Source organism: Triticum urartu, chromosome 3, assembly GCF_003073215.2.
Source record: "Triticum urartu cultivar G1812 chromosome 3, Tu2.1, whole genome shotgun sequence".
Taxonomy (NCBI): domain Eukaryota; kingdom Viridiplantae; phylum Streptophyta; class Magnoliopsida; order Poales; family Poaceae; genus Triticum; species Triticum urartu.
The window spans coordinates 10,435,506-10,460,171 of record NC_053024.1 but is presented as its reverse complement, the minus strand read 5'-3'; the positions used below and the strand labels follow the sequence as shown (position 1 = coordinate 10,460,171).

The 24,666-nt window shown below is 46.4% G+C and overlaps 2 protein-coding genes across 2 annotated transcripts; one reads left to right on the top strand and one right to left on the bottom strand.

Annotated features, from left to right (window-relative positions):
• Positions 1-713: 713 nt before the first annotated feature.
• Positions 714-3,476, bottom strand: LOC125547616 (beta-fructofuranosidase, insoluble isoenzyme 3-like). The gene is made up of 7 exons (XM_048711435.1): positions 3,209-3,476; positions 3,063-3,071; positions 2,571-2,964; positions 1,891-2,380; positions 1,372-1,775; positions 1,184-1,277; positions 714-1,086 (listed from the first exon to the last, which is right to left on the bottom strand). The coding sequence occupies exons 1-7, from the start codon at positions 3,378-3,380 to the stop codon at positions 892-894; spliced, it is 1,758 nt and encodes a 585-aa protein (XP_048567392.1). The 5' UTR covers positions 3,381-3,476; the 3' UTR covers positions 714-891.
• Positions 3,477-21,590: 18,114 nt separating this feature from the next.
• Positions 21,591-23,024, top strand: LOC125547614 (E3 ubiquitin-protein ligase SINA-like 5). The gene is made up of 2 exons (XM_048711434.1): positions 21,591-21,973; positions 22,067-23,024. Exons 1-2 carry the CDS (start codon positions 21,746-21,748, stop codon positions 22,769-22,771), a joined length of 933 nt encoding a protein of 310 aa, XP_048567391.1. The 5' UTR covers positions 21,591-21,745; the 3' UTR covers positions 22,772-23,024.
• The last annotated feature ends 1,642 nt before the right edge of the window (positions 23,025-24,666 follow it).

The following is a 24,666-nucleotide window of genomic DNA, read 5'->3' as shown; positions in this document are numbered from 1 at the left end:
ATACTTGCATGAGACATGCAAAAAATATAGATACGTCGGATACTTATCAAGGGCGAGATGTGGCACGATGCTCACGTGTCGCGGAGGTGGTAGGCTGGATGGGATGGCAGGGCCATGGGTTTGGGAGGGGGAGACTGCTGCCAAAAGCCGTGCTCCGACTGAGGCTGGAGTCGTCAATGACGGCGCCTACAGGCACCCTTTTTCCTTGTTGAAGGCATTGATGTTGCGGCCCTCCCTTACTAAATCCGGTCTTCCTTGAACTAAATAATATGTTAGCATGCATCCACGCTGCTTGAGCACCTTTTTCTCAACTGAGGATATTATCATGCTTGTACAATATTATCAAGGGTTATGCTCATGTAAGTAGCACTAATAATTGATGATGTTCAACCTACATATATATAGCTCGAGCCGTCATGTACCAAACCACATACTCCGCAGAAATTTTACGTTACAGTTGCTCTCACAAATTTCAACCTATTGCTGTTTAGTTACATCTCAGCTTGCAGCCAGGATGAGAAGAACAAACATTTATTTTTCTTAACTGACAATTAAATAACACTAGTTGTGTGCCTTTTTCATCTACATCAAAATAACACCTTAGAAAATGTGCATGTCAAAACAAGCTAGAAATCTCTTGGAGATATTTAACTGGAAGTTCAGCAGCAGCTTGTCGAACAAAAAGGGACATAAACTGATCTGCAATTCTTCAAGACGAAAATGGACTCATCCACCAAAACCTTTATTCATTCATTCCCATGTTTCCGTGGGCAGCAAGTGTACAACTACATTTTTAACTTCAGCCTCTCCTAATTAATCCATCTCATTTAAACTAATAAGCTGGCTAGCTACGGCTAGGCTACTTCTACTCCTCGATCGTCCAGGCTGCTGCTACTGCTCCAGCAGCTTGTTCATCGTGGGGGTCTTCATCTCCCACGCGTGCAGGTTGGTGACCTTGATGTCCGACTCACCGTTGTTGAAGACGAAGAGGTGCGCGTCGTCGCCGATGGCTTTCCTCGGGTAAACCCTCGTCAGGATGCACGTCTTTCCGCCGGCCCCGAAGCTCTCCACCACAGAATGGTCAATCTGAAATGAAGTTCGCGACATGCCTTAGACCCCTCTTGCAACGGTTTAATCCACTCCAGAGCATACACTGATCATGTGGTTACATATATACATATACCAATGTTCTGAGGGCGATCTTCTTGGTCTTGGCTATGTCGACGTTGACAAAGCCGGCGAAGCTCGGCCTGTAGATCTGTGACTCGTACGATGACCTATTTGATAGTGACCATTGGGAATTACTGTTGGATCTGGATGCACGGATAATCCAACATTGCAAGTTTTATACTACCATGTAATGTGACTTACCTTGTCGGGTCATTACACATGAGGATGGCGTAATTGGTGTCGTTGGTCTTGAACACCCTGAAGAAGACGGCTGTCCTCTCCTCGAGGTCGTCGGAGGCCAGCAGCCAGAGCCCGAACGGCCCAACGCCGCCCTTGACGTGCGAGTTGAACTTCTTGCATAGCCCCTGTGCGTCGGTCCGCCACGCCAGGTCGAACTTCTCCGCTTTGTCCAGGTCCCTGATGGCGAACGCCGCCTCCACGTCTGACTGCACGGATTTGAAGCCGGTGATCTCGAAGTACTCGCCGCCCTTGACGGCCTTGTTGCTGACATTTACGTGCTTTGAGCGCAGCGACTTGACCTCCTCCACTGGCCATTGGATCAGCTGTCTCCCGCTTCGCGATAGGAAGATCTTCCTTGGTATCGCCTGAGAAAATCAGCAACAACAATACGTCTCGATCTCAGGCTCTCAGCACGTACGGTGGAAAACATACTAGGAAAAGTAATTTTGTTCATGTGCAAGCGTAGCTAGTTCCAGTGACCTGGATGCCGGCCCAGCCCTTGTGGTGGTCGTCGGTAACGGTGTCAGACTCATTGGCCCAGCCCCAGAGAACACGTCGTTTCTTGGTCGGGTCGAAGAAGGACTTGGAGGCGTAGAAGTCACCATAGTCGTAGCGGAGGTCGTAGTCATTGTCCAGGAAGGCGTGGTCGGGGGTGTACCTCTCCTTGTCGTGGTCGTATGTGCCAATTGTGTAGTAATCGTATCGTGTCAGTTCTAGACTCACCTTGAGCACGTACTTGACCTCCTTGGCCACAACACGGTCGTGCAACTCCACGGTGTCCACACCACTCTGGTGGTTACGACTGCCTCCGGCTACCGCCACAGGGAAGAAGTCAGGGCACTCCCACATTCCTGTGAGTCCCGCGTGCAATGAGTGGCGCGCCTTGACCCACTTCTTGAAGTCTCGGCTCCGGTACAACACCGCGATCCCCCTCATGTTCTCCTTGGTGCCCACCACCAACCTCCAGTGTCTGCACATATATCAGGTACAACATATATTCTTTATGCATAATCAGAGCACAATATATAGTTTGGAGGGTGGGTGTGGGGGGGGGGGGGGGGGCACCGCCCCCCTCCCCCCAACACCGCCCCCCTCCCCCCAAGCTCTGAGCCAACTTGTGAAGAAAATTTGTTCGGAGGATGAAAATAAAATGTACATACCCGTCGGGTCCGTACCACGCTGTCGTGGGATCACGGAAAGCGCTTGCGTTGATGCCGTGGTCGGGGCTGATGATTGGATTGTAATCGGGCTTGACCCACTGCCGGAGGTATGGGTCGGAGAGGTTGGCCGGGTACGCGACGTTCTGCACCTGGTTCTTGTGGGGGTCGATGCCGGTGTACATGATGACGGGGACGCCGTTGGGCAGCAGTGTGGCGGAGCCCGACCAGCAGCCGTTGACGTCGAAGGGCATGGTCGGGTAGATCGCAGGCTCCAGCGCCACCCAGTGAATGAGGTCGGTGGAGACGGAGTGCGCCCAGATGATGTTCCCCCACACGGCGCCCTTGGGGTTGTACTGGTAGAAGAGGTGGTACAGCCCTTTGTAGTACATTGGCCCTGCATCCATCCGCACGCACGTAAGCTAGGTTTAGATACATGCCATGCAAGCAAATATCCACTCTAAGTTAGTTAGTTACTACACGTACGTTACGTACCATTGGGATCTGATTGGTTGTTGCGTCGTCATGTGAAGGGAAGTAGGTCAATGCCATGCAAACAAAGGAGACGAGGAATGAGTAACACAAAAAAGTGCTCCACAAACACGCAGACGTAGATAGATGGAAAGAAAATACGTAGGCACCATTGATCCAGTGCTTGGGGGGCTGGAAGTGGTAGCCGGTGCGCAGCTCCGTGGCGACCTCCTTGGCCTCCAGCGACTGGAGCTCCGGGTAGACGACGTGCGACGCGTGCGCCGCCGTCCAGCACAGCAGCGACACGACGATCGCTAGCGCCAAGGCCGCCGCCGTCCCCATTCCCTCTCCTCTTCTCTGATCGAGCACCCACCACTCGTACGTACGAGACTAGAGTAGCCTGAAGGAGACGTAGGAGATGAGTGAGTGAGCAATGCGATTGCGGTGTGTGGGTCCGTACGCCGGTACGCAGGGGTATACGTATATATAGTCGGGTTTGGATAAGCAGTCCACATGGGATGGACTGAGGAGGCACTGAGATCCTTCCCTAGGATGGATGGATTCCACGTGGTGGCCGTGCTGTATTGACAGTCAAAGACGACGTGGATAAGAACGCACACATGGAATGGAGCGAACCCAGGTCCTAGTATTCCACAGGGTCAGGGTGGACCGCCGGCGCGCATGGATAGGCCACGGGCTCTCCTCTCCTAGCTACCTAGTAGTGGATGAACCAGCCAGCCGGCGGTACGATTTGACCGTACGTGTCACGACGCCCGGATGCATGCATGTATATCCGCTGGTCCACGGCGAACGTCGCCGCGGCGTGCTGCTGCTTTGGATACGGCGACCGCCTAGCCGCCGTAGGTGGATAGAGGTACACGATGTTTATAATGGGTTAACTTAACTCCGCACGTGCCCCTCCGTTTAATAAATGTAAATTCCGTACGTGTAATAGCTTAGAACTTGATTGATTCGTAAAACACCATCAAACTATCCTAGGCACGTGCTCAATCTGTGATGTTGAAGATGAGTGTTTTTCATTGATTTAGTTTTGCCAAAAAAACAAAGAAGTCGAATGAATACACACATGTGCTAGCATCAATGAATAATGTCGGATTCGGAGGGCCATGTTTGATTTACATGATTTTTATCAGAATTCTTTGACAAAACGTCGATAAAACTCAGTCCACCCAAGAATACTCTAGCCAGCCAACTCTTAATGGCTTCAATTTTGGCCCCATCCACTTCAACTCCCCGTGAAGTTTTCCGCACAAAAAAAAAACTCCCTATGAAGTTACAATATAGCCACGGAAGCCCTACTCGACCAATTCAAAATATGGATCTTTTTAAATACAAATAATAGTTGCATCAAGATGGCCTTTCGCCCCCGCGTCGCTCCCCTGGGGCTACTCGGGTGGCGACTAGTCCAATAATGCTACACGTACGAAGGATTACGGGGTGTTATGGGGGCTGATTCAACGTGGCCATTAATGATTGGGGTTAGTTGTGGAAGCGGACCCACCCTATGAAAATCAGGGGGATGAACGTTTAGTAAATTGGAAGGAGTTTGTAAAGCCCCGTAACTATTCGTACAACTAGCATTTTTGCGACTAGTCCAGTCTCCGCCACACCTCTCCTTTCCTTCGCCCACCTCGTCGTCGCTTGAGAGGGTTGCCAGGCTCGCCTCTCGGGCTCCTGAGGGCGGCGGCGGCGGTGGGGCCTCCTTCGAGTGTTGCTTGCGGTTGCAAGGGTGGCGCGCTCCTGTTGTCTATCTAGTGCAGCAGAGTTCATTCCTGGTGACGGGGTGGCTGACCCGGTGAACATCAACGGGTGGGCAGTGCTTGGGCTTCAAATCGCATAGATCTGGGGCATGAGGGCCATTGGATGCCTCGGCCTGAGTGTGTGCACGGTCGGCCAGGAGAGCTGGGTGGCTTCAACTAGGGTCCGACCACCCATTCTCGGCGGCGGTTGCAGTCCTCCGTCGTGTCTAGGATGGCTCTGGCTGCTTCTTCCCCCTACTTGTCTTGGTCAGCTATTGTTCACATCAAATCCCACAGGTTTTTCTGTTGGGCTTGTTTTCCTCCTTCCTTCAGATCGGGATTTCCTCTGGGACAAGCCGGCCTCAGTGGCGTCGTCTTGGGTGGTGGGTTCGCCGATGATTCAGTGTCCCTAGGTTAGGAGGCGGCCACAAATGTTGGGACTGTAGTCACCGTTTGCCGGAACCAGCAGTGGCGATTGCTACCACCACGGTCATCATTTGTCGGATCCGGTGTTAATTTTGGATGGAACTGTTTTCTTTTTTGCTTCAACTACATTGGGAGGTTTTGTTGCTTAGATTTTGTGCTGCAACACGGCGGTGCTAGTCGACGATGGTGGCAGCCGGAGCCGGTGACGTGGGGGATGCTGCAACCATGGTGTTTGTGCACTGGAACCGGACGGTGTTAGAGACACAAGGGCGACCATGCCGCAATCCCGACGGTCGCGAGGCAGGGGAAGGCAAGTGACAGCACGCTAGTGTTGTCAGATGTGAATAGTGTAAATGCTGCTTTTGTAATTCCAGATGTGAATAGTGTCAATGCTGCTTTTGTAATTCTAGATATGAATAGTGTCAATGTTGCTTTTGTCCTTTTACACTATTCATACTAGATTTCACATCTTTATTTCTCAATATGCGTTTCGAGTATGGATCTGAAAATTTTAGGGGTTGTAGTCACATTCATTGTGAACATTCACATTTTTCTTTTCTTTTTTTGAAAATTTAAAAACATTTTTTCTCAATGTGCGTTTTGAGCTGGGAGCACCGCGATACTTTCACTTGGTTCCCTGGCTGCTTCATAACGCGCGTCTCTCGGCCAAACGCATCGGCAGAAGATTCATGGCAGGAAGTACGGGGCCAAGCAAGCACGCCGTGATTGAGCTCGCGGCACTCCTCGACGCGGCAGGACGTGTTGCCATCACACGGGTAGCAAGGGAAGCTGGCGGAGGCAGGCGGCCGGTTGCCTGGTGGAGTCAGATATGCGGCGTAGGATTGTGAAGAAATTGTTTGTGCGGCGTCGTCGTGGCCAAGGACTAGGGAGTCATGCGACGCACATGATAGACGTATTCATATGCGTATGGATAAATTAGAACCATTATTATATTAGAATCTATAACATGTGAAAGAACTACCTAAAATTACCAGAATGTCCTTGGGCTAAAATCAAGACTGATTCTCGTTAAAGTCGGCAGTATAATGTATCGTAAAAAATCCCTGAAGAAAATCCCTCCCCATCAGTTCACCCAGTGAAGGAGCTCGCTGCCTGTACCAAGAACCTAAACTCATTGCTCATTACATGCAAGTTCTAATGAAGCCTCTGAAGCCCGGCCAAGCCCCAAGGACCAAATTCCTCGTGAAAGACTTACTCTATGTGCCCAGAACAGTCTATCGCATTCTGACGAGTACAATGAATCCTATCAAATGCCACGACTCATCTGATGAGGAAATAGTTGGCATCATGAATAATCTGCTATTCAATATCATTCATAGCATTCCTGTCAATTAATATGATTTCTTCATGAGGATTCTGACAAATGTTGCACTCTCTCCGTTTGAGTTGAAGCCTTATGCTCCTTGGATTATGAGATTTCTCAGAACAAGGTCTTCACTCAACTACAAGGTTGGTTTTCAGAATCAGCTCAGCTACCTGCCCCCGATTGAAGTCCTCAAGCAGACTTATACCTCAACTGATGAAAAAGGGAAGGCACATGTTGTCATTGATGAAGGCATTCGTCCATTGGATGGTCAGTTTCACAAAACTGCATCTTATTCCACCAATGATGACTCTGCCACTCATGACTCTGCTGCAAATGCATCCAAGTCAAATCCTCAAGCCACAGCTCCCAGGGTGATGACTGACCGTGAGCTACTTCTTAGTCTTCACCAGAAGGTGGATCGTAATAATAAATGTGTTAAGCGTCAGTTTGGTTCAATTCTTCACAACATGACTGCTAAACATAATGCAGTAAAGAAAAACCATTACTACCTCCATGAAGTTTTCGGTCGCACCTGGGCTGTCTTATCACGTCTGTATGGTGAAGAAAATCTGAAGCAAATGGGTCTCAAGGAGAACTTTTACTGGTCTGCACCTCCACCGAAGAAATTCAAGAAGGTCAAAGTTCCTACCTTGGTGGCCAGCTCCTATTCTTCATCCCGCGACATCGACGAGTATGAAGACTTAGACGACACTGCGGCTGGCCCTACAATGACAAACGGCCCCAACAACGCTGGCGCTCCTCCATCAATTTGATATTCTTCAGGGGCGTTAGTCCTTATTTTCGATCCTTTTGGTCATTCGATGACAAAGGGGGATAAATTTGAGTCTTCAAGCGGGTCTACCTATATGGTCATTTTTTTAAAGTTACAACTCTCATTCTTTCAAAGACTTTGCTGGATCGAGTTGTAACCTTAAACTTTATGGTGGTCTAATATTTTGCCTGAGTTTTTCTGCATGTTTATTCCTCATTAATGTTAATGCATGCATGCTGAATTACATCAGTCACCATATTTCATCATGCATTTCAAATTCTTCATATTATATGTTAAATGCGGTATGAATTACAAGATATAGGGGAAGATCTCCATAATTCTACTCTTCAAAGTGTGCATTGCTTTAAAAGCAAATTCCTCACTATGCACATCTTCAGGGGGAGTTCCTCTATATCTTGCAATCAAATTCCTCAATATCAGTATTTACACTTCATATATTTATCCCCGTTGAAAACTTAACCTATATTGTCATCAATCACCAAAAAGGGAGAGATTGTAAGTGCATCTAGTGCCCCTTAGTGATTTTGGTGTACTGAAGACTTATAGGTTAAGGGACTCACGCGTTTGTGAGTGTACACAGGTCTATAAGTATATGAGGAGTTTGATATTTACAGAGAAAGTCGACCCCAAAAAATGAAGTTCTTCAACTGAAGACTTTGTATTTCTGAAGACTTTGAAAGTGAAGAAATTGATGTAATCCTGAAGACTTGGTATTCATTTGAGGAACATGAAGTATGAAGACTTTTGTTTTCATAGTTTTATTTTCTTTTTCTTGAGTCATAGGAAACACCGTACTGTTAAAGGGGTCGAGGAAATACTAAGAAAAATTTTCCATGTGATGCTCAACTCAAAATCCTACACCTATCAATCCCTTCGAGTGAAGCCATTGGAAATCTCATACAGTTCGGTCAATTTCTTCAGTGACAGAGACGAAGTTCTTCTGGTCTTTGAGTAATTTGTTCTGACTGAGGAGTTAGGAATTCGCCAGTGCGGATTGGTTACACGGTGAGGAACATGATAGCCCTGAGGATTTGATACTCAAAATTCCGACCGTTGCTGTGCTATGTGCCAGTTGTCCCAAAATATCTACCCACCTAACGGTCATATCATTGAAGGGCATTTATGTCTTATCATGTCGGGCTGCTCCCTAGGCTATAAATAGCCGCCCCCTATAACCACTAGCTGGTTGGCTACTCCGAGAGAAACTGACACTTGTCATTTGAGAGCATCCCATCCTCCGAGGACTTTGAGTGGAAATCATCAAGTGAGGAAAACCCAAACTCAAACACCTACAAACCCCAAGTGATTGAGCATCACTGAAGAGATTGATCCTGCGTGGATCCGACGCTTGTTACCTTCGAAGACTGTGCATCTTCCAGACGGTTAGGCGTCATGGTCTAGAGCATCCAAGAGGAAATTGTGGATAGCCGAGTGACTGAGTCTGTGAAGGTTTGGAAGTCATCTGAAGACTTACCATGAGTAATTGGGCGAGATCTGTGTGACCTTAGCTCAAGGGGAATACGGTGAGAACTTGGTGTTTTGGACTAAGTGTCCTTGACTGGGTGTCCGGGACTGTGTGTCCTCGAGTATAAATACTCAGCCGCTCCAACCAGACGTACAACTGAGACAACAGTTGGAACTGGTCTACCAAATCATTGTCTTCACCGAGCTTACTGGTTCTATTTCCTCAACCCTTCCATTTCCTCTTATCTGTGTTGTGTGCTTGTTCATAACTGTTTGAAGACTTTCTCTATTTCCTTAGTTCAATTTCTTCAGTCCGTTTGTCTTATCCTGTGTTTACGCTTTCTGTACTCTGTGCTTGTTTACATTTCTTAATGAAGACCATGCTCATGCTCTGTTAGGTTTACTTCTGAATACTTATTCCGCTGCAAGTAGTTCTTCACTCAGGAATTTTCTCACCCTGAAATTCTTCAGTGAAGAATTCATAAAAATCGCCTATTCACCCCCTCTAGTTGATATAACGCACTTTCATATCCCCAGCCCACCAGGGTTCAAATCCTGGTGCTCGCATTTATTCCTGGATTTATTTCAGGATTTCTAGCGATGCGCATTTAGTGAGAGGAGACGTTCCCATCGACGACGAGGCGCCTACGGTGACTTCGTAAATCTCAAGATGATATACCGACTCAGTCTTTCGAAGGTGCTCATAAGGATAGGGTGTGTGTATGTGCGTTCATAAGGGTGAGTGTATACGTGTGTATATGAGCGCTTGTATCTGTATTGAACTTTCCTTTTGGATCTCGACCCGTGACCGTGGGCTGTGATTCATTTCTTTTCCTTGTCGTGTCTGTGAGACTGTCCGGCGGTACACGGGAGTTGTATGGTTCTTTGTGTGCCTCGTGGACAAGAATTTCCATGCCAAAGGTTATTCAGTAAAGAATATGTACCACAATTCTGTCAAAAAGAAAAAAGACTATGCACCACAAGTTTATACCGGAAACCATATTTCCTCCCTCATTTTTCTTAGTTTAATCGAGCCGGGGAGCCTTTCGTGTTGATCTAAAAACAAAACAATATTTCTGAAGATGCTGGAGGAGCCACCCATCGCCGCGTGGAACCCGCGCATGGTGGGCCAGCGGTGGAGCTGGTCGTCCATGGCATCAGAGATGGCCGACGCGGTGGGTGTCAGGTCATGGTCACCCCACGCTGCTGAGCAGGAGCCACGGGAGGAGGTGGTGCAAGCGCCTCCAATCTGGAAGGGACACGCGTGTTCCTTCGTTGGCGCTTCTTCATAATTTGGACGCGGATGACTTCCTCCTCTTCTGGCAACTCGCAAATTTTATCCCGCATTCATCCACGAACTGGGAGAGACCAGTTCGTGGACACGGATGCGGGAGGACGACATCCAACGCAGCCGCATATATTTTGACAACAATTCAAACTAACCAGGCGAAATTCATTCAAACATGGCCGGATTTCACGCGCGCCCTCGTTTGAGAGCAGAATTTGGTGATCCGTGCCATGGCCGGACTACCACCAAAGGAGGGGAAGGAGGACAACAACAGGAAGAACAACTCCGACGATGAGTAGATCCGTATCGATCCCAACTGTGTCTTCGACCGGTACTTTCTCGAGAAGGACGACGGTGGCACCGGGAAGGGCAAGGGAAACCGGGGATGATCTTCTCCACCATAGTCAAACATGCCAAATTTTGGTACTCCAATGGCATATTGTAATGTAGTAGCCGGATGATGTGTAATGCATCGTTTACGTAGTTGTATGAGTTTATATGGATTTGAGATATGCTAATTAAGGTGTTTGATTGTGAGAAAAGAAATTTGAGGCTTGATCAACCGGTGTTCGGACCCGAACGCGTCCGCAGCCATTTAAGGGGTCGGATTTGAGTCCGATGCTTTGACTCGACCCGTGGTTGGTTCTCTCGTTGCGATGACAGCACCACGGTTTGTCAAAACCTATCTGGCCTTCACCGGCGGTACTAGGGACACCATTATTTTTTTTTATTTTTTTAGGACCCTCAAAAGAATTGGCCTTAGTTAGACTGACATCTAGGATGAAAAATCCTTGTCACGGCCTCACAGGGACAAGCCTCCACAGAAGCATAGTGACTTAGTCATAGGTGTTTTTAGCTCATTTCATGTCTGTCTTTCTGTCAATGTCAATCACGCCATGTTCTCGGCTTCCTGTTTCCGCTTGTAATTAAATGCTCTAGCCTCGACGAAGAGATGAACAATCCACGTTGAAACAGCCAAGGCTCCACCACCTCGCCCAGCTTTGCCATGCCTTGTCAACATATTCCCCTTGGGGTTGAGCCTCAAGCCACAGTCCACAGGCTTTTGATAGGTACCAGCACTAGCTCAGTCAGTTCCTTGTTGTCGTGTTGATGCCGGCTGAGCTGACCTCCGAACGGGCAAAGTGGAGAATACTTCTTTTCCCAAACCGGGGGCTGGCGCTGGTGCAGGCCGAGCCAGTGGGCGGGCATGAACATGGCAAGGTATGTGGGTGGTGCTATACTGTGCTGTGCAGGAATAGCCACCCACGTGAAGGAGGCGAACATTCGGTCTATGGGGACATGTGTCCTGGTTATCCAATGGGTCAATAGGTGCATCGCGATTGGCAGATAAAGTAACGTCTGGGACTATACGGTTTGAAGGGAAAGTTGGAAAGTTGATTATTAACCTGACGAACAGTGCTGTACTAGGCGGTGGAACAGGTTGGTACAGGATCTGCCGGCAGGGACGACGCGCTTTCCATCATCCATGGATAAATGCTGTACTGTAGGAACACTTCACCTTTTTGCAAGAACGAGGTCTTTGCCAGAGGCCTGTCGTCAACGTAGCTTGGTTAAGTGGGCGCGTAAGAATGTCTTTGCGTGTGGTACAAATGAACTAAGAGCAATTTTAATGGGGCGACCCATTTCGTTCGCGGCCGTCCGTTTGGGTCGGTGCGGACAAAAAAGCCAGTCCAACGCGCCGACCTAAATGGACGTGCGTCCGCTTTCGTCCGCCTGTCGACCCATTCCCGGCCCATTTTTGAGGCTGATTTGCGTCAGCGCGGACATAAGATGGACGCGCGCGCGCTCGCTTTCTTTTCTCACCGGGCCCGCTGGTCGGTGGCACATTGGATTCACACACTCGCTCGTCTGCTACGTCGCCGATGCGGTGCCGAGGACGAGACGTTTCTCGCGAAACCAGATCTCGGCGGAGAAGGCGCCGGAGCGGCGCTCGCGGACTCCGCGAAAATCCGAAGCGCATAGGCGACGGATCGACATGGTGGCGTAGAGGCGGCGAGAGTGGGTGGCCGACAGAGTGTGGAGGGAGCGCCTTCTTTTATAGCGAGCGCCGACAGCGGCGCGCGCTGGAGCGCCAAAACCAGCGCGCGAATCTTTCCCACGTGCTGGAGCGTCAAAATCAGGGCGACGGCACGATGTTAAACGCGCGCGGACATGAAAATGGGTCGGCCCGTTGGGTGCACTGCCGACCCAAAACTAAAAGAGGGTAAACGGCGGGCGGCCGGCCGACCCAAACGGATAAAAAAGCGGACAAAAATGCCGTCCGTTTAGGTCGGCCCGTTGGAGTTGCTCTAAACTGTCATGTTTTGAAAAGATCGGCAGGAAAAAGGGACTAATTAAATAAGTATAAAAAATAGATTTATTCAGGACTAATTAAATAAGTACAAAAATTAATTGGTAGTATAGCGGAGGGGAATTTGGTTCTTTGTACATATGTATCCTAAATGAAAAACTAAATTAGAAATTCAACAAAAAGTCAAAAATTTATGAATTTTTTTTTGAAATAAACTTGACCTTTAATTGTACTAGTGAGAGAAGTTTCACAAAAAGAATTTTTCTCTTTTACTTCTTTCCAAAGAAGACAAATTTTCAATCAAAATAGCGTGAATAGTGACATTTAATAGCAAATAAATTTTCCCTTCTATGCTGTGAAGTCAAGGTTTTTTCTTCGTGAAGTCAAGTTTAATCTAAAAATACTTTTGAACTATTTTGACTTTTTATTTAATTATTTATAAAATAATCCCCATATAGGGGGTATATACATGTGGGAGCGAAAGGGGATTTCCCGTAGTATAGCTCACTATTCATTATTTTTTATTGAAAAAACATTAGACTGCTTTGATAAAGGTAGTCAGAAGGAGATTTCTTTCTATTGATTATCTACAATGACTACAATAAAAAATCGATATTATATGGAAAAACAATTGCAGAAACTATTGACTTATTGTGGAATTACAGATTTTTGTAGTACAAGGGTGTAGGTGTCCCCATACACCATTGTAACGAGTACAAGAAATCTGCGTCTGCGGTTTTTTTGGTCGGTTTAAGAAACTAGGAAACTATGAGATTAATTATTTTTCCGTGATGATTGTCTGATTGAAGTTGTCTTGCTCAATCCCCGTCGTGTGTAGTGATAAAACATGTGATTGGCTATAGGATCTCCTTTATTGTCTAATATTTAATTACAAAATCTATTGCATGTGGTCTTTGTTACTATTTTATTTTCTGAAGTACAAGGGAAATATTTAGTTATTCCCCAAAAAAATGTACTAATAAGAACAAAGGAAAATGTAATTAATAAATGATGGAAAAAGTGTAGGTTGCTGGTTTAAACGGGGGGAGAATATTGCAGTAACATTATATAATAAGTTTTTGGTGGGGAAAAACCCAATGTTTCCTGGGGAAATATGTACCCTGTAAGGTGATTTTTTTAATGGTTAAACAAAAATTCAAAATAGTTAACTATTTTTAGAATAAATTGGAGTAACTTGCGCAATAGTATATAAATTTTCACAATAAAAGAAGCTGCATTAACTTCATAGCGAGAAAGCCAGAATTTATTTGCTATCATAGGTCATATTCATAGCAAGGGAAAAAATGAATCTAGATAATTAGTTTTTAGTGTCATGTGGCAGTTAATATAAATGAAACTAGTGCGTCATTTATTATTAGTACTAATCCTTGGCAGGTGAATATGAAACCAAAGTACTACGTAGATGATGTCTGGAGTAATCATATTCATCAGCGAGTAATCAAGTCGCTTATCTGTAAGTGTATGCATTTGTCTCGATGGTGTACAAAGTAAAGAACAACAATCATCCAGGGGAACCGGATCCTCTAACATTCTCAAGGAATGTCACGTAAACTACAGTAATCGTGACATTCCTTCTTCATTGAGAATGTCACGTAAACTACAGTAACCATGACATTCCTTCTTCACATCTATATGGTTAAGCCCAAAATGATTATAATTAATTTGCAAATTACAAATCAATTGTATACATTTACAAAAATTACATACAAACAAAATTATGGTGTAATAAAATTATTTTGTAATTTATTTTTGTACATGCTACAGTAAATCTGCATAGTAATTGCTACAGTATCTTGACATTCCTTTTTCGTTTTACACACGCATTTCATTGTAGCTTCGTGATATTCTTTGAGGATGTTAGAGGATCTGCTTCCTCATCCGGGAAGGGGCCAGACGCGGTTTGTGCACTGCTGCATTTCGACATGAACAGTGCTTGACACAGAGATGGGTGGGGAGGTAGCCCGTACAGGTCGGACCGGATCAAGTACATGGACTGCTTGTACAGTTAAAGGGCAAAAGAAGACCAAGTAATATACTAAAAGCCACGGCTTGACCGGTGAGATTCCGCAGACAGATGTCCCCGGAAACCATTGGGTATTTCTCCATGAACGACTACCGGACCGGCAAAGTAGTAGACATCGTTTCTTTTTGAGACCTTGACCATGTTGTGACTTTTTTTTTACGGGTGAAAACTTGTATTACTCAACCACAAGATGCTTACAATCATCAAAAGTTAAAGACAAAGCAACTTCAGGGCCAGACCCTAACCAATGGTTCTGCCCTCATCTCTAGCAAACTTAGCTAAACTATCACTAATATTATTCTAAATACGATTAACATGAGTAATACAAGAATTGCGAAGAGACAAGAGATGCCTAATTTCCTTGATGAGAGAAGCGTAGATTGATCTATCCTCTTCCTGGCCTACCGACGACTACAACCACTGTAGTGAGCCAAAGGCACACCACCGTCATCGCCCTCCCTCACCGGAGTCGGGCAAACCTTATTATTATAGACAGTCAGAAAGTCGCCGTGATAAGGCCCCAAAGAACCATAATAACAACCGCCACCAATGTTTCTTATGCCATGTTCTCGGTTTCCATTTATACTTTGATGCTTCGGCCGCCATGACTTGCATCCTTTTTAACAAAATATATTGTTACCGGGAGTGACTGTTTAACAAAATATAATATTTATAACAAATACATAAATTTCGGGTGGAACATCCAGATAGAGCTTTTTTTTTCAACAATGGAATAGCTTTAGATTGTAAGCCCCTCTCACGAGCAAAACATGATCAACAATAAGACTATGGGTGTTAGAATCATCACAATGTAATCTAGAGCTCGCCCTCATCGTCTGACATATTCAAAAGCGCTTCAATTTGATGGCCAAAGCCACCCCGCGCCCCAGAGCTCCTCGCCTACCTCGTTTCCGACGGAGAATCGCCACGACGACCGCGCTCGAACCAACTCCCAACTTACGCGCGCCATGGTAGCGCGGACGAGCGCAAGAGCACCCGCCGGTGCTCTCTCCCTCTGCCAGCGCGCGTCTGTGTTGTGCGTGTGCATCTGTGCTGTGCGAGTGTATGTGTGCTGGTGGGTGTGATGTGCAAGTTTGTGCGTGCTGCCGTGTGCGCTTCACCGGCGAGGAGGCGATCCTCGCTGTGCCGCACCTCCCCGACAGCTTGCACCCAGTACGTGCGGCGCCGCAAGCTCCACGTCGACCTCCTTCTTCTGTTTCTTGGCGCACGCCAACTGCTCGACGAAATGCTCAGATGAGTTAAAAGATGGAAAGGAAGAAGATTGCCATGTTGGCAACGCCGGGTCAAAACCACGCCAACTCAGCACGAAAACTACTTTTGTTGAGTCAAGGGACTAATGTTCGCCGGTATTACAGTTGAGGGACCATTTTCATACTTTCCAGAGAGTTCAGGGATGAAAAATATACTTATCCCATTTTATTTTTCAAATTTTGGGCTGAAATATGAACTGCCCAGAAAAAACTGAAAAAGTTACAGGAAAAAAATCATAGTATTGTTCTGTTTCAGCCGATTTTGCGCAAAGACCAAAGAGAGCGAGATTTCAAATTTCTATCAAGATTTGTCCAAATTTTGGGTGAAATCTTGAAGTGTTTGGAAAATTCTGAAAAATTACAAAAAAACGAGTATAATAGGATGACATTACTGTTCATTGTTCATTTTCCTAACTTGGTGCAATTATGATGGACATTCTTTGGTTGTTATTGGGGTGTCAGTTCTAGGAGTATCATTTGTTTGATCATCACATACATCCACCAAGGTAGCCTTCACCTTCTTTGTACTCCTGGGCCTGCATCACATTCATACATTGCCAAATGTAAGTTAGTTCATATTTCTCAAATTAAATATCTTCCTTATTTAATTTACAAAGAAGAAGAAAGGCTACCTATTTTTGGTGTCATTCAGTGGGCACTTCAGTTGCCTATGTCCCAACTCATCACACCTGTTGCATATATTTTTGCTACCTACTCGTTTCTTTTCTTTCTCCTTTTTCATACTCTTTGACCCAGTACCACCTTTCAAGCAACTATTCATCCCATTCACTCTGCTCCTCTCGGAACCCCTCTTGAATGTAGTTGCAAATAGCTTGAAGCCAAGGTCAACTTTTGGCCATTGACACTGATGTGTGATGGGTTCTACAACAGGCTTCTAAGCAGCCCTAAACATGTTAGGAGAGAAATTACCATGCACCTAGTTGTCCAACTTCAAGTTCATCCTTTCCATAAGAAAACTAGTGCATGCTCACCAGGTTGTCATGTGTATTGCCACTCAAGACAAGTGCAGCCATGTTCCACACAATATGTCTAAGATTATTTTTGCTAGTATCCCTCACCTCGGCCATTCTGTCAGAGGATTTACCAGTCTTCTAATGACCAAGTCCTCTGCTTCTGTTGTTTATTTGTTGAATGATAGTAGGCAGCATCTTGCCAAGAAACTCTCTAAATGTTCTCCTCTTGATCATAAGTATTATCATTTTCTCTCTTGGTGTGTAAGTTATCTCATCAATAGGCAGAACCTTGTAGTCCTTAATCCAATTATTGAATTGTTTGGATATGTCGTTATGAATGTAGTTAAACATGATGCCAATTAATTAAATTTGCACCTCATCCACAACAATGAGTGTTATGTGTCACATACTATGCGGCTGATGACTGGGTGGTAACTAGTAATCCTACCTGGCATGTTCATGTCGATCGCTTGCTTGTTCATTTTGCTTCTTGTTTGACTGCTGCAGTTTTTGCGAGGATGAACAAATGTCACTTTGTATGTAGGTTCTTGATTGTTTGTATGTGAAAAGTGAAAATTGAAGTAGAAGCTAGGACTCAGTTTCAAATCTAGTCTCTACTCTCTAATAGAGAAATTGAGAAACAGTATAACGAGACTAGTTAGGAGCCTCCACAGCCATTTGATTGTCTCAACCGTCAGATCTTTCAATCTATGATCCAGATTAGCGCTGGTCGTCTCAGTTCGCCCGCTTGCCTCACATACCGTCTCGCGGGCCGCTTCTCTACGGAATGACCTGGTCTTTCTCTCCTTAATCGGGCCGTGCAAGGCCCACTTGTTTCCAGTTCGCTGCTAACAGCCCACGTCGTACAGTTTCGAGCGCTATCCCTCCCATCGCAGTTTCTCTATTCCTCCTGCGCCATCGTAGTTTCTCTGTCCCTCCTCGATGCGCCGGCGTCCCGCCGTGGGCGAGCTTCGCGACGATGGTGCTCCTTCGAGGACTCCGGTCCCCTCTGTCCCAATCTTCTGGTCCTCTACCATGTTTTCACGTGCGGATCTTAAACATGTATTGGTTGCTTATCATTGCTATCACCTAATTTCGTTTGCGATGTGCTGTATTCATTGAACCACATGGCATCTCAAGGTTCCGGGTTGCATCCAAACAACGAGACTATCTTTGTTTGCTTCCCGCCCAATATGCTATATTGACTTTATTTACTAATTTACTGCTAACTGGTTTATGCTGATTTGTATCAGATCTAAGAATCTTGGATCCCAACTAATGGAGGGCTTGGAAGCTCTGCACGTGTAAGTATGCTATTACTATATGCCTTAATGCCGCTCTTTTTTCTATACTGTGTTTTTCTCTTCATCTCATCACTCTTTAAGATTGTAAGGGTGATAATGATAGCCCACCGCCGCTGCCCCACGCCCATGTAGATAGAAGGCGGGGATTACTTTGTCCGGCCGATAAATATCAGCAGGGCAATAGACCTAACCAGCTGCCGGAGAAGAGCTGCAAGTAGCGGATCAGCCCCATCCGCAGGAGATTGAAGTATTGTAGCAAGGATTCAAGTGTACATGTAGTCAAACGTCAGATATATGCATCTCATTGGTAAGCAAACTTTCAGTTGCCAGATCATCATATTAGTTATGGTACATACAGAGTCATCCAAAGTATTGAATTATGGGCTATCGAGAGGCATTTTTATTAGTGCTATTAGTAATTTTCTAAGGTTGCTTCATGGCCAGTTGATAATCAAGCAAATCTTAATTATTTACTTCATGCGATGTTGGATATGTAGCAATAATACATTCTGTGCAGTTTTGCAAGAATATGTGAGTACTATATTTGTTAAGGCTGGTATTTTTGGAACTTCCAGAACTCTCTTTTGTTTTTTAAAAAAAGTCACCGATGATAGAGATGCACTGTTGGCTCTATGTTCTGAACTTCTGATTTCATTTATTTCAGTACCCAGCTCATCCTTCCTGTCACCGTGGCTCATGATAGGAATTATTTGCTTAACCCATTCCAACTATACTACTACTCTTTTTCTACAAATCCAGTTTTACTAATGAAGTTTTTGTTTTAAGAAAACGGTTTATGCACGGAGAAGTGGCGTTCAGGTGGGAAGGCAGATACAAGCCAACTGATGCAATTTGTTTGCACACTCTTAATTCATTGCCTATCTAATCAAATGTAGTATCTGGTTTACAGATCACAAGGAAAAAAGAATCGATGAATGTTAGTTGCCTCCAGGTCAGGGTATGCTTGATCAAGGGCCTTTCTGAGCAACTTGGCCATTAACGCTACTTCAAGTACCAAGAATCGGCATGGAAGGTCAGGCAATTACGCTCACGTGTATACCTACTGCTTTTTGGATCAAGCTATGCATGATTAGTACTACTAATAATTCATTCAGAAATGTGAATGATATGCATTCAACTAAACCACAAATGACTGTTGAGGGATGAGCGCGGCAACGCGCGCCATTATGTTCTAGTGCTAGATTAGAACATATTGCTCATAGACAACAGGCAGACTTGCCTGCCATTTTTTGTGAAATTTAAGAGGCATAATTCTTGCAAAGTTTCTTACGATGATATCGTGTCTATGCCTTTTCCGATTGTTGTAGGGTCTAGTTGTAGGTTATAGTACATTATGCACTCAGACGAGGTAAAAAAACACACAGTTTCCTCTTAAAAGATAGGTATGTCAGTGGATCAACATTTCAATGGCGTAAATTGCAAGTGTTTCATTTTTGCCTTTTCTTATATAAAGGTTCATCTCACTTTTTTTACTGTTGTAGTTCTTGCAAGGATGACCGAATGGCACCTTGTAGGATCTTGATTGATGGTGTCTAAAAACTGAATACGCAGCATATATGACTCAATTTCCAATACTAGTTTAACATATACTGCATGTAGAAACCAGGTGAAAGTTGCCTGCCATTTTCTCTAAGATTTTAAGAGGCATATGTCAGTGGATTAACTCGCTGGCATAAATTATAATATTTCCATCTATACTTGCTCGCCTTCTGGTGTTCGTGCTAGGATTTAGGTTGTTAACTGTTGGTGCCTCAAAGCTGAAATGTAGCAGTTATGACTGAATTTCCAATATGGTGGGTAGTAGTGGAATGAGTGTCGGGAGGTGAAGCTATCCGCCTCCACGTCGTCGGCAAGCAGCTAATCGGCCGAAGATGTTGAGGCCGCAAAGCTTGGCTTCAACGGGAGGAGAGGAGAGATGGCCCTCATGGGATACAAGCGCCAGCGACCTCCCATGGGCTACTCTGCCTCGCTGCCAGCAGCGCTCACGGACATGCCAGCGTCATGGTCGTGGCAGTGGGGTGCGGTCGGGCTGGCGATCTCGCCTTCATCCTCGCTCTTGTCAAAGACCTCATCATTTGCCTCATCGATCTCCTTGTAGGCGGTCTCTAAATCCGCCTGATACTGGTGGTAGCGCCAGCGGTTCTCGCCTTCATCCTCGCTCTTGCCGAAAGACCTCATACTTCGCCTCATCGATCTCCTTGTAGGAAGGCTCTAAATCCGCTTGATACTGGTGGTAGCGCCAACGGCCGAGGCTGATGTCGCGGGCGAAGCAGTAGGAGCTCGGGAAGGCCATGGCAGGTGTGGTGTGGAGAGGAGATAAAGAGCGAGATGGGTGGATGGATGCGGCTGCGCTGCCGGCCTAGGGGTTAAATAGCAGGCGAAGGACAGGCCAGGCGGTGAGGTCCTTAATGGTGGGCGGCAGACGGACAGACGGGTGGCATCTTGATGAAGTTTGTGTCTTTTTTTGTCATGGTGATGTATAAAGCGAGAGCCTGCTTCGCCAGAAAAGGATGAGTGGCCGACTCGTGTGAAGGCTGTAGGAAATGCATTGGCATTGGCATCAAAGTAGGCTAACATGGTGATCTATGATGGTCCCGACGGCATCATCTTTACCTCATGCCGCCACTTATTCACATGTGATAATGCTCCATATGCAACACTAGAGGCTTTGCAAAGAAGGAAATGCATTGGCATTGGAATGGAGCTCGCTTCCGTTCATCATCGAGATGGATAGTGCTGAAGCTGCTGCGATGATCTCCAATCCCTGAGTTAATAGATCTCAATATGCTGCAATTATCTAGGAGATTGCAACCTTGATGAAGGGAGACAGAGAGACTGTGGTGCATGCTATTAGAAAAAAGAGTAGTCATGTTAAGCCATGAACTAGCTAAATCTCTCTCCCGTTTTGGTGAAAAAAACGCTCATGTCCATCCGTCACAGCGAACCTGAATGACTATTCGATATGCTTGAGCCGCCTTCGGACTCGCCCCGCATGGTGATCTTGGTGACCATGTGGCGGTTGTGGCACGTCCGCAACGAGATCACAGATGATGCGAACCCCCCCCCCCCCCCCCCCCAAAAAAAAGAAAGAAAGGACGCATGCATGCCCAAAAAATCTTTCTCCACCCCAAAACTAGTGGTTAAACATTGCTTTGTGGAAAAACTGCAAATCAGACAGAATATTATTTCTTGTTTTTTGAAATTGGATAGAGGTTCCTTGCTCAACTGAAGGTGGTTTATTGGATGAAGCAACAATAGTTTTGTACATGTGGCAGTCCGATCAAACAATACAAAAACAGTAAAAAAGAACATGAAGGATTTTTAAAAAGATTTTTTTAAAATAACACGTAATCGAAGTTTAAATCCAATGAAATTAGGGGGAAACTAGAATCTGAATAGAAATATTCGGAAATCCCAAAAAGAAGTAGAAAAAAGAAATGTGCACGAGCCAGGTTTTGGCGGGCCAAGTTTCAAAAATCAAAAATTGAAAGGAGGAGCGGAAGATGCCTCTGTCTCTCCTTCACGTGGCCACTCCCCACCCCACCCCACCACCCCACCACCGATACCCATGGTTGCCGATTTGAGGTAAAAGAGCTCTGCACACCCATTTGCTGCCCTGAACAACCACCCCATCCTCCTCCCCTGCCCCCTCGTCTATCCTGCCATCAGTCCTCACGGCCGCATTAATTCCCCTTCCCCTCCTCTTCGCCGCGCCGGCAACACGATGGTTCGCACTCGCGGCGGCAAGGAGAACTGGGTGTTGCCCCCAGACGCCGGCGTCCCTCTCGGTGAGGAGGGTGTGCAGCTCAAGGAGGAAGACGGGGAGACAACAGCGACGGTGATGGTGGCCGCCGCCGCCGCCGCCCCGAGAGTGGAGATCGTCGTCGACTTCGACAAGTCCCTGCTGGACTGCCCCCTCTGCTCCTTGCCGCTCAAACCTCCCGTCTTCCAGGTACGTACTGTAAAATGGACCATCTTTGCTTTGTTTCCTTGCTTGATTCTCCTTCTTCCGTCTCGCGCACACAATAATTTGCTTCTTGGGCAGTGCCCGGCGAAGCACGCGGCGTGCGGCCCCTGCGCCGCGAACCAGGCCAACCAGTGCCCGGCGTGCGACGGCGCGTACGAGCGCGACGAGGGCGCGGACCGCTACCTCATGGCGGTCAGGGTGCCCTGCCCCAACCAGGCGTACGGCTGCGGGAGCTCCGTGGTGTACTGCATGGTGGGCGACCACCGGCTGGTGTGCCCGCACGCGCCGTGCCGCTGCCCGGAGCCCGGATGCGGCTTCCTCGGTGCGCCGCCCGCTCTCCGCGTCCACCTCGCCGAGCGCCACGCCTGGCCCGTGACCGACATCGCGTACGGCTCCGTGCTCGAGGTCCAGATGCAGGGGCGGCGGCTGCTGTCCGCGGAGGGCGGGGAGCGGCTGTTCCTGCTCGTGGCGAGCGAGCGCGGCGTCAAGGTGGTGCGCGTGAGCGCGGCCGTGGACGAGGACGGCCCATCGGCGTCGTGGTACAGGTGCAAGGTGTGGGTGCACGCGCCCGTGGACACGGACACCGGCCACATGGACGTCCTCATGCTGGACGCCAAGGTGGAGAGCTGCGCGGTGCCCTCCGAGGAGGCGGCCATGGGCGCCGGTGGCAGGTACCTGCCGGTGCCGTCCGACGTGCCGGCGCCGGAAGGAGGAGGGATCGTCATCCGTCTCCGCATCGACAAGCAGGTCAAGGCGAGCAGGAGCCCCGGTTCCCGTGGCTGATTACTCACTTGGTCACCTTCGTCTCTTTATTATCTATCTATACTCGCCTTAACCTGGAGTACTATATATACTGTATTTACCATGGTTAGACATTGGCGATTTGGTAGTGAACTGGTGTGGTAGTGATCCAAGGTTGGACCTTGGTTGGGCTCTGATTGATTCTGTCCATGGCAATGTTTGCCATTGTATCGCGTAGGCCATATATGCGGCTGATGACTGATAAACTAGTAATCCTACTAGGCCCGTTCTCGTCGATCGCTTGCCAGTTCATTTTACTCTACTTGTTTGACTGCTGCAGTTCTTCCGAGGATGAGCAAATGTCACTTTGTAGGATCTTGATTGTTTGTCTGTGAAAACTGAACATAAAGCAGCTAGAAGCCAATAGTCCATAGTAGAGAAATGAACACATACTGCATACAGGCAGAAGGCAAAGTAGCCTGCCATTTTCTCAAAACTGAAAATGTGGCAGTTGTGACTGAATTTCCAATCTAGTGGGCGGGTAGTAGTGGAATGCTAGTTTAGCTGGTTTGTTGCTATGTAGGATCTTTATTGTTGGTGTCTCAAAACTGAATATGTCTTTTTCACAACATAACTTGAGGAGCAGTTTGTACAGTAAAATTGGAGTTTAGCTATCTATTTTTACTATGTAGATGATTGATGATGTTCTTGTTTCTGCATGCATTGCATATCGTTTTTACTAACTGAATGTTGCACATTCCTCTTCCTAAAAGTGCATCAATTTAGCTGCTTTCCTGTTTTTTATTGGGAGTAAAAGCAAGAATCTTTTCTCCCTGGATAGTAACAGGGCAAGGGTGAAAGTTGCATGCTGTATTCTCTGTAATTTAAGAATGTCACTGGATCAAAAATTGCAATTATTCCTTTTTGTTTTTCAGTACTTGTTTGGCTCCTGCTATTCGTAGCAAAATGGTACCGTGTAGGATCTTGATTGTTGGTGTCTGAAAACAGGATTCATAGCAGTTCGGACTCAGTTTCCAATCCGGTGATTTGTAGTGATTGTTGCTGCTGATTGTTATGTGAAATTTTCTTACATAGCACGTTTTGTTTCCTCTGCTGATGATGGGCAAATTTTGTGTTCTCTGTTGCGAAAGTAGTAGCGCAGACTTAAAGCAATTGATCGATGCCATGAAAGTGCCATGTTAAAACGAAATGGATGGCTGCAACGAGTCCATCAGCAACCAGAAAAGAGAAAGATGAGGGTGGATTTGTAAATTCTCATTGCTACTACCAGATAACGGCTGCACCTTCATATGTCCAGCAGGTTCTCTACTAAACCACTCTATCACCTTGCACTGATGGTCGCCGACCAATTTCGGTTACAACAAACCTCTAAGGATCTCAATGGCACAAGACTGCCGGTTCATGCTACTCGCCGGCGGAGACCTATGAGCATAGCTTTGCACTAGTTCTAAGAGATGCACCACCTCTATCTTTGTGCTATCTAATTAATGGCAGTTCTCCAAGAACATTGTGAAAGTGGGCGGTAATTCACAACGAATCAAATTACTGATGAAACCACAAACCAATCAAAATAAGAGAGTAGGTGTCATGGTCTCTCATGCCTACAGCAGCAGAATAATTAACGAGTGCAATAGATAACCTCGATGTGTGTGCATGTCGTTCAACAAAATATATGAATTAAGAGGCCCAATTCAGAGAGACCCCAAATCATTAGTACTTAAATCAATCAATCGTTCAGACATGTCCGACCTGAACCAAAATTTGATAAGGCCGGTAGTAACATAGATAGAGCATGTATAAATACTGATCAGAATTGAAACCAGAATAACCAGCTAGCGAATTGTGGCTCGCTCCAGGTCTGCAACAAATGGGTAAGTGAAAACTGATAATTGCATCACTAGATTTTTATCATCAAA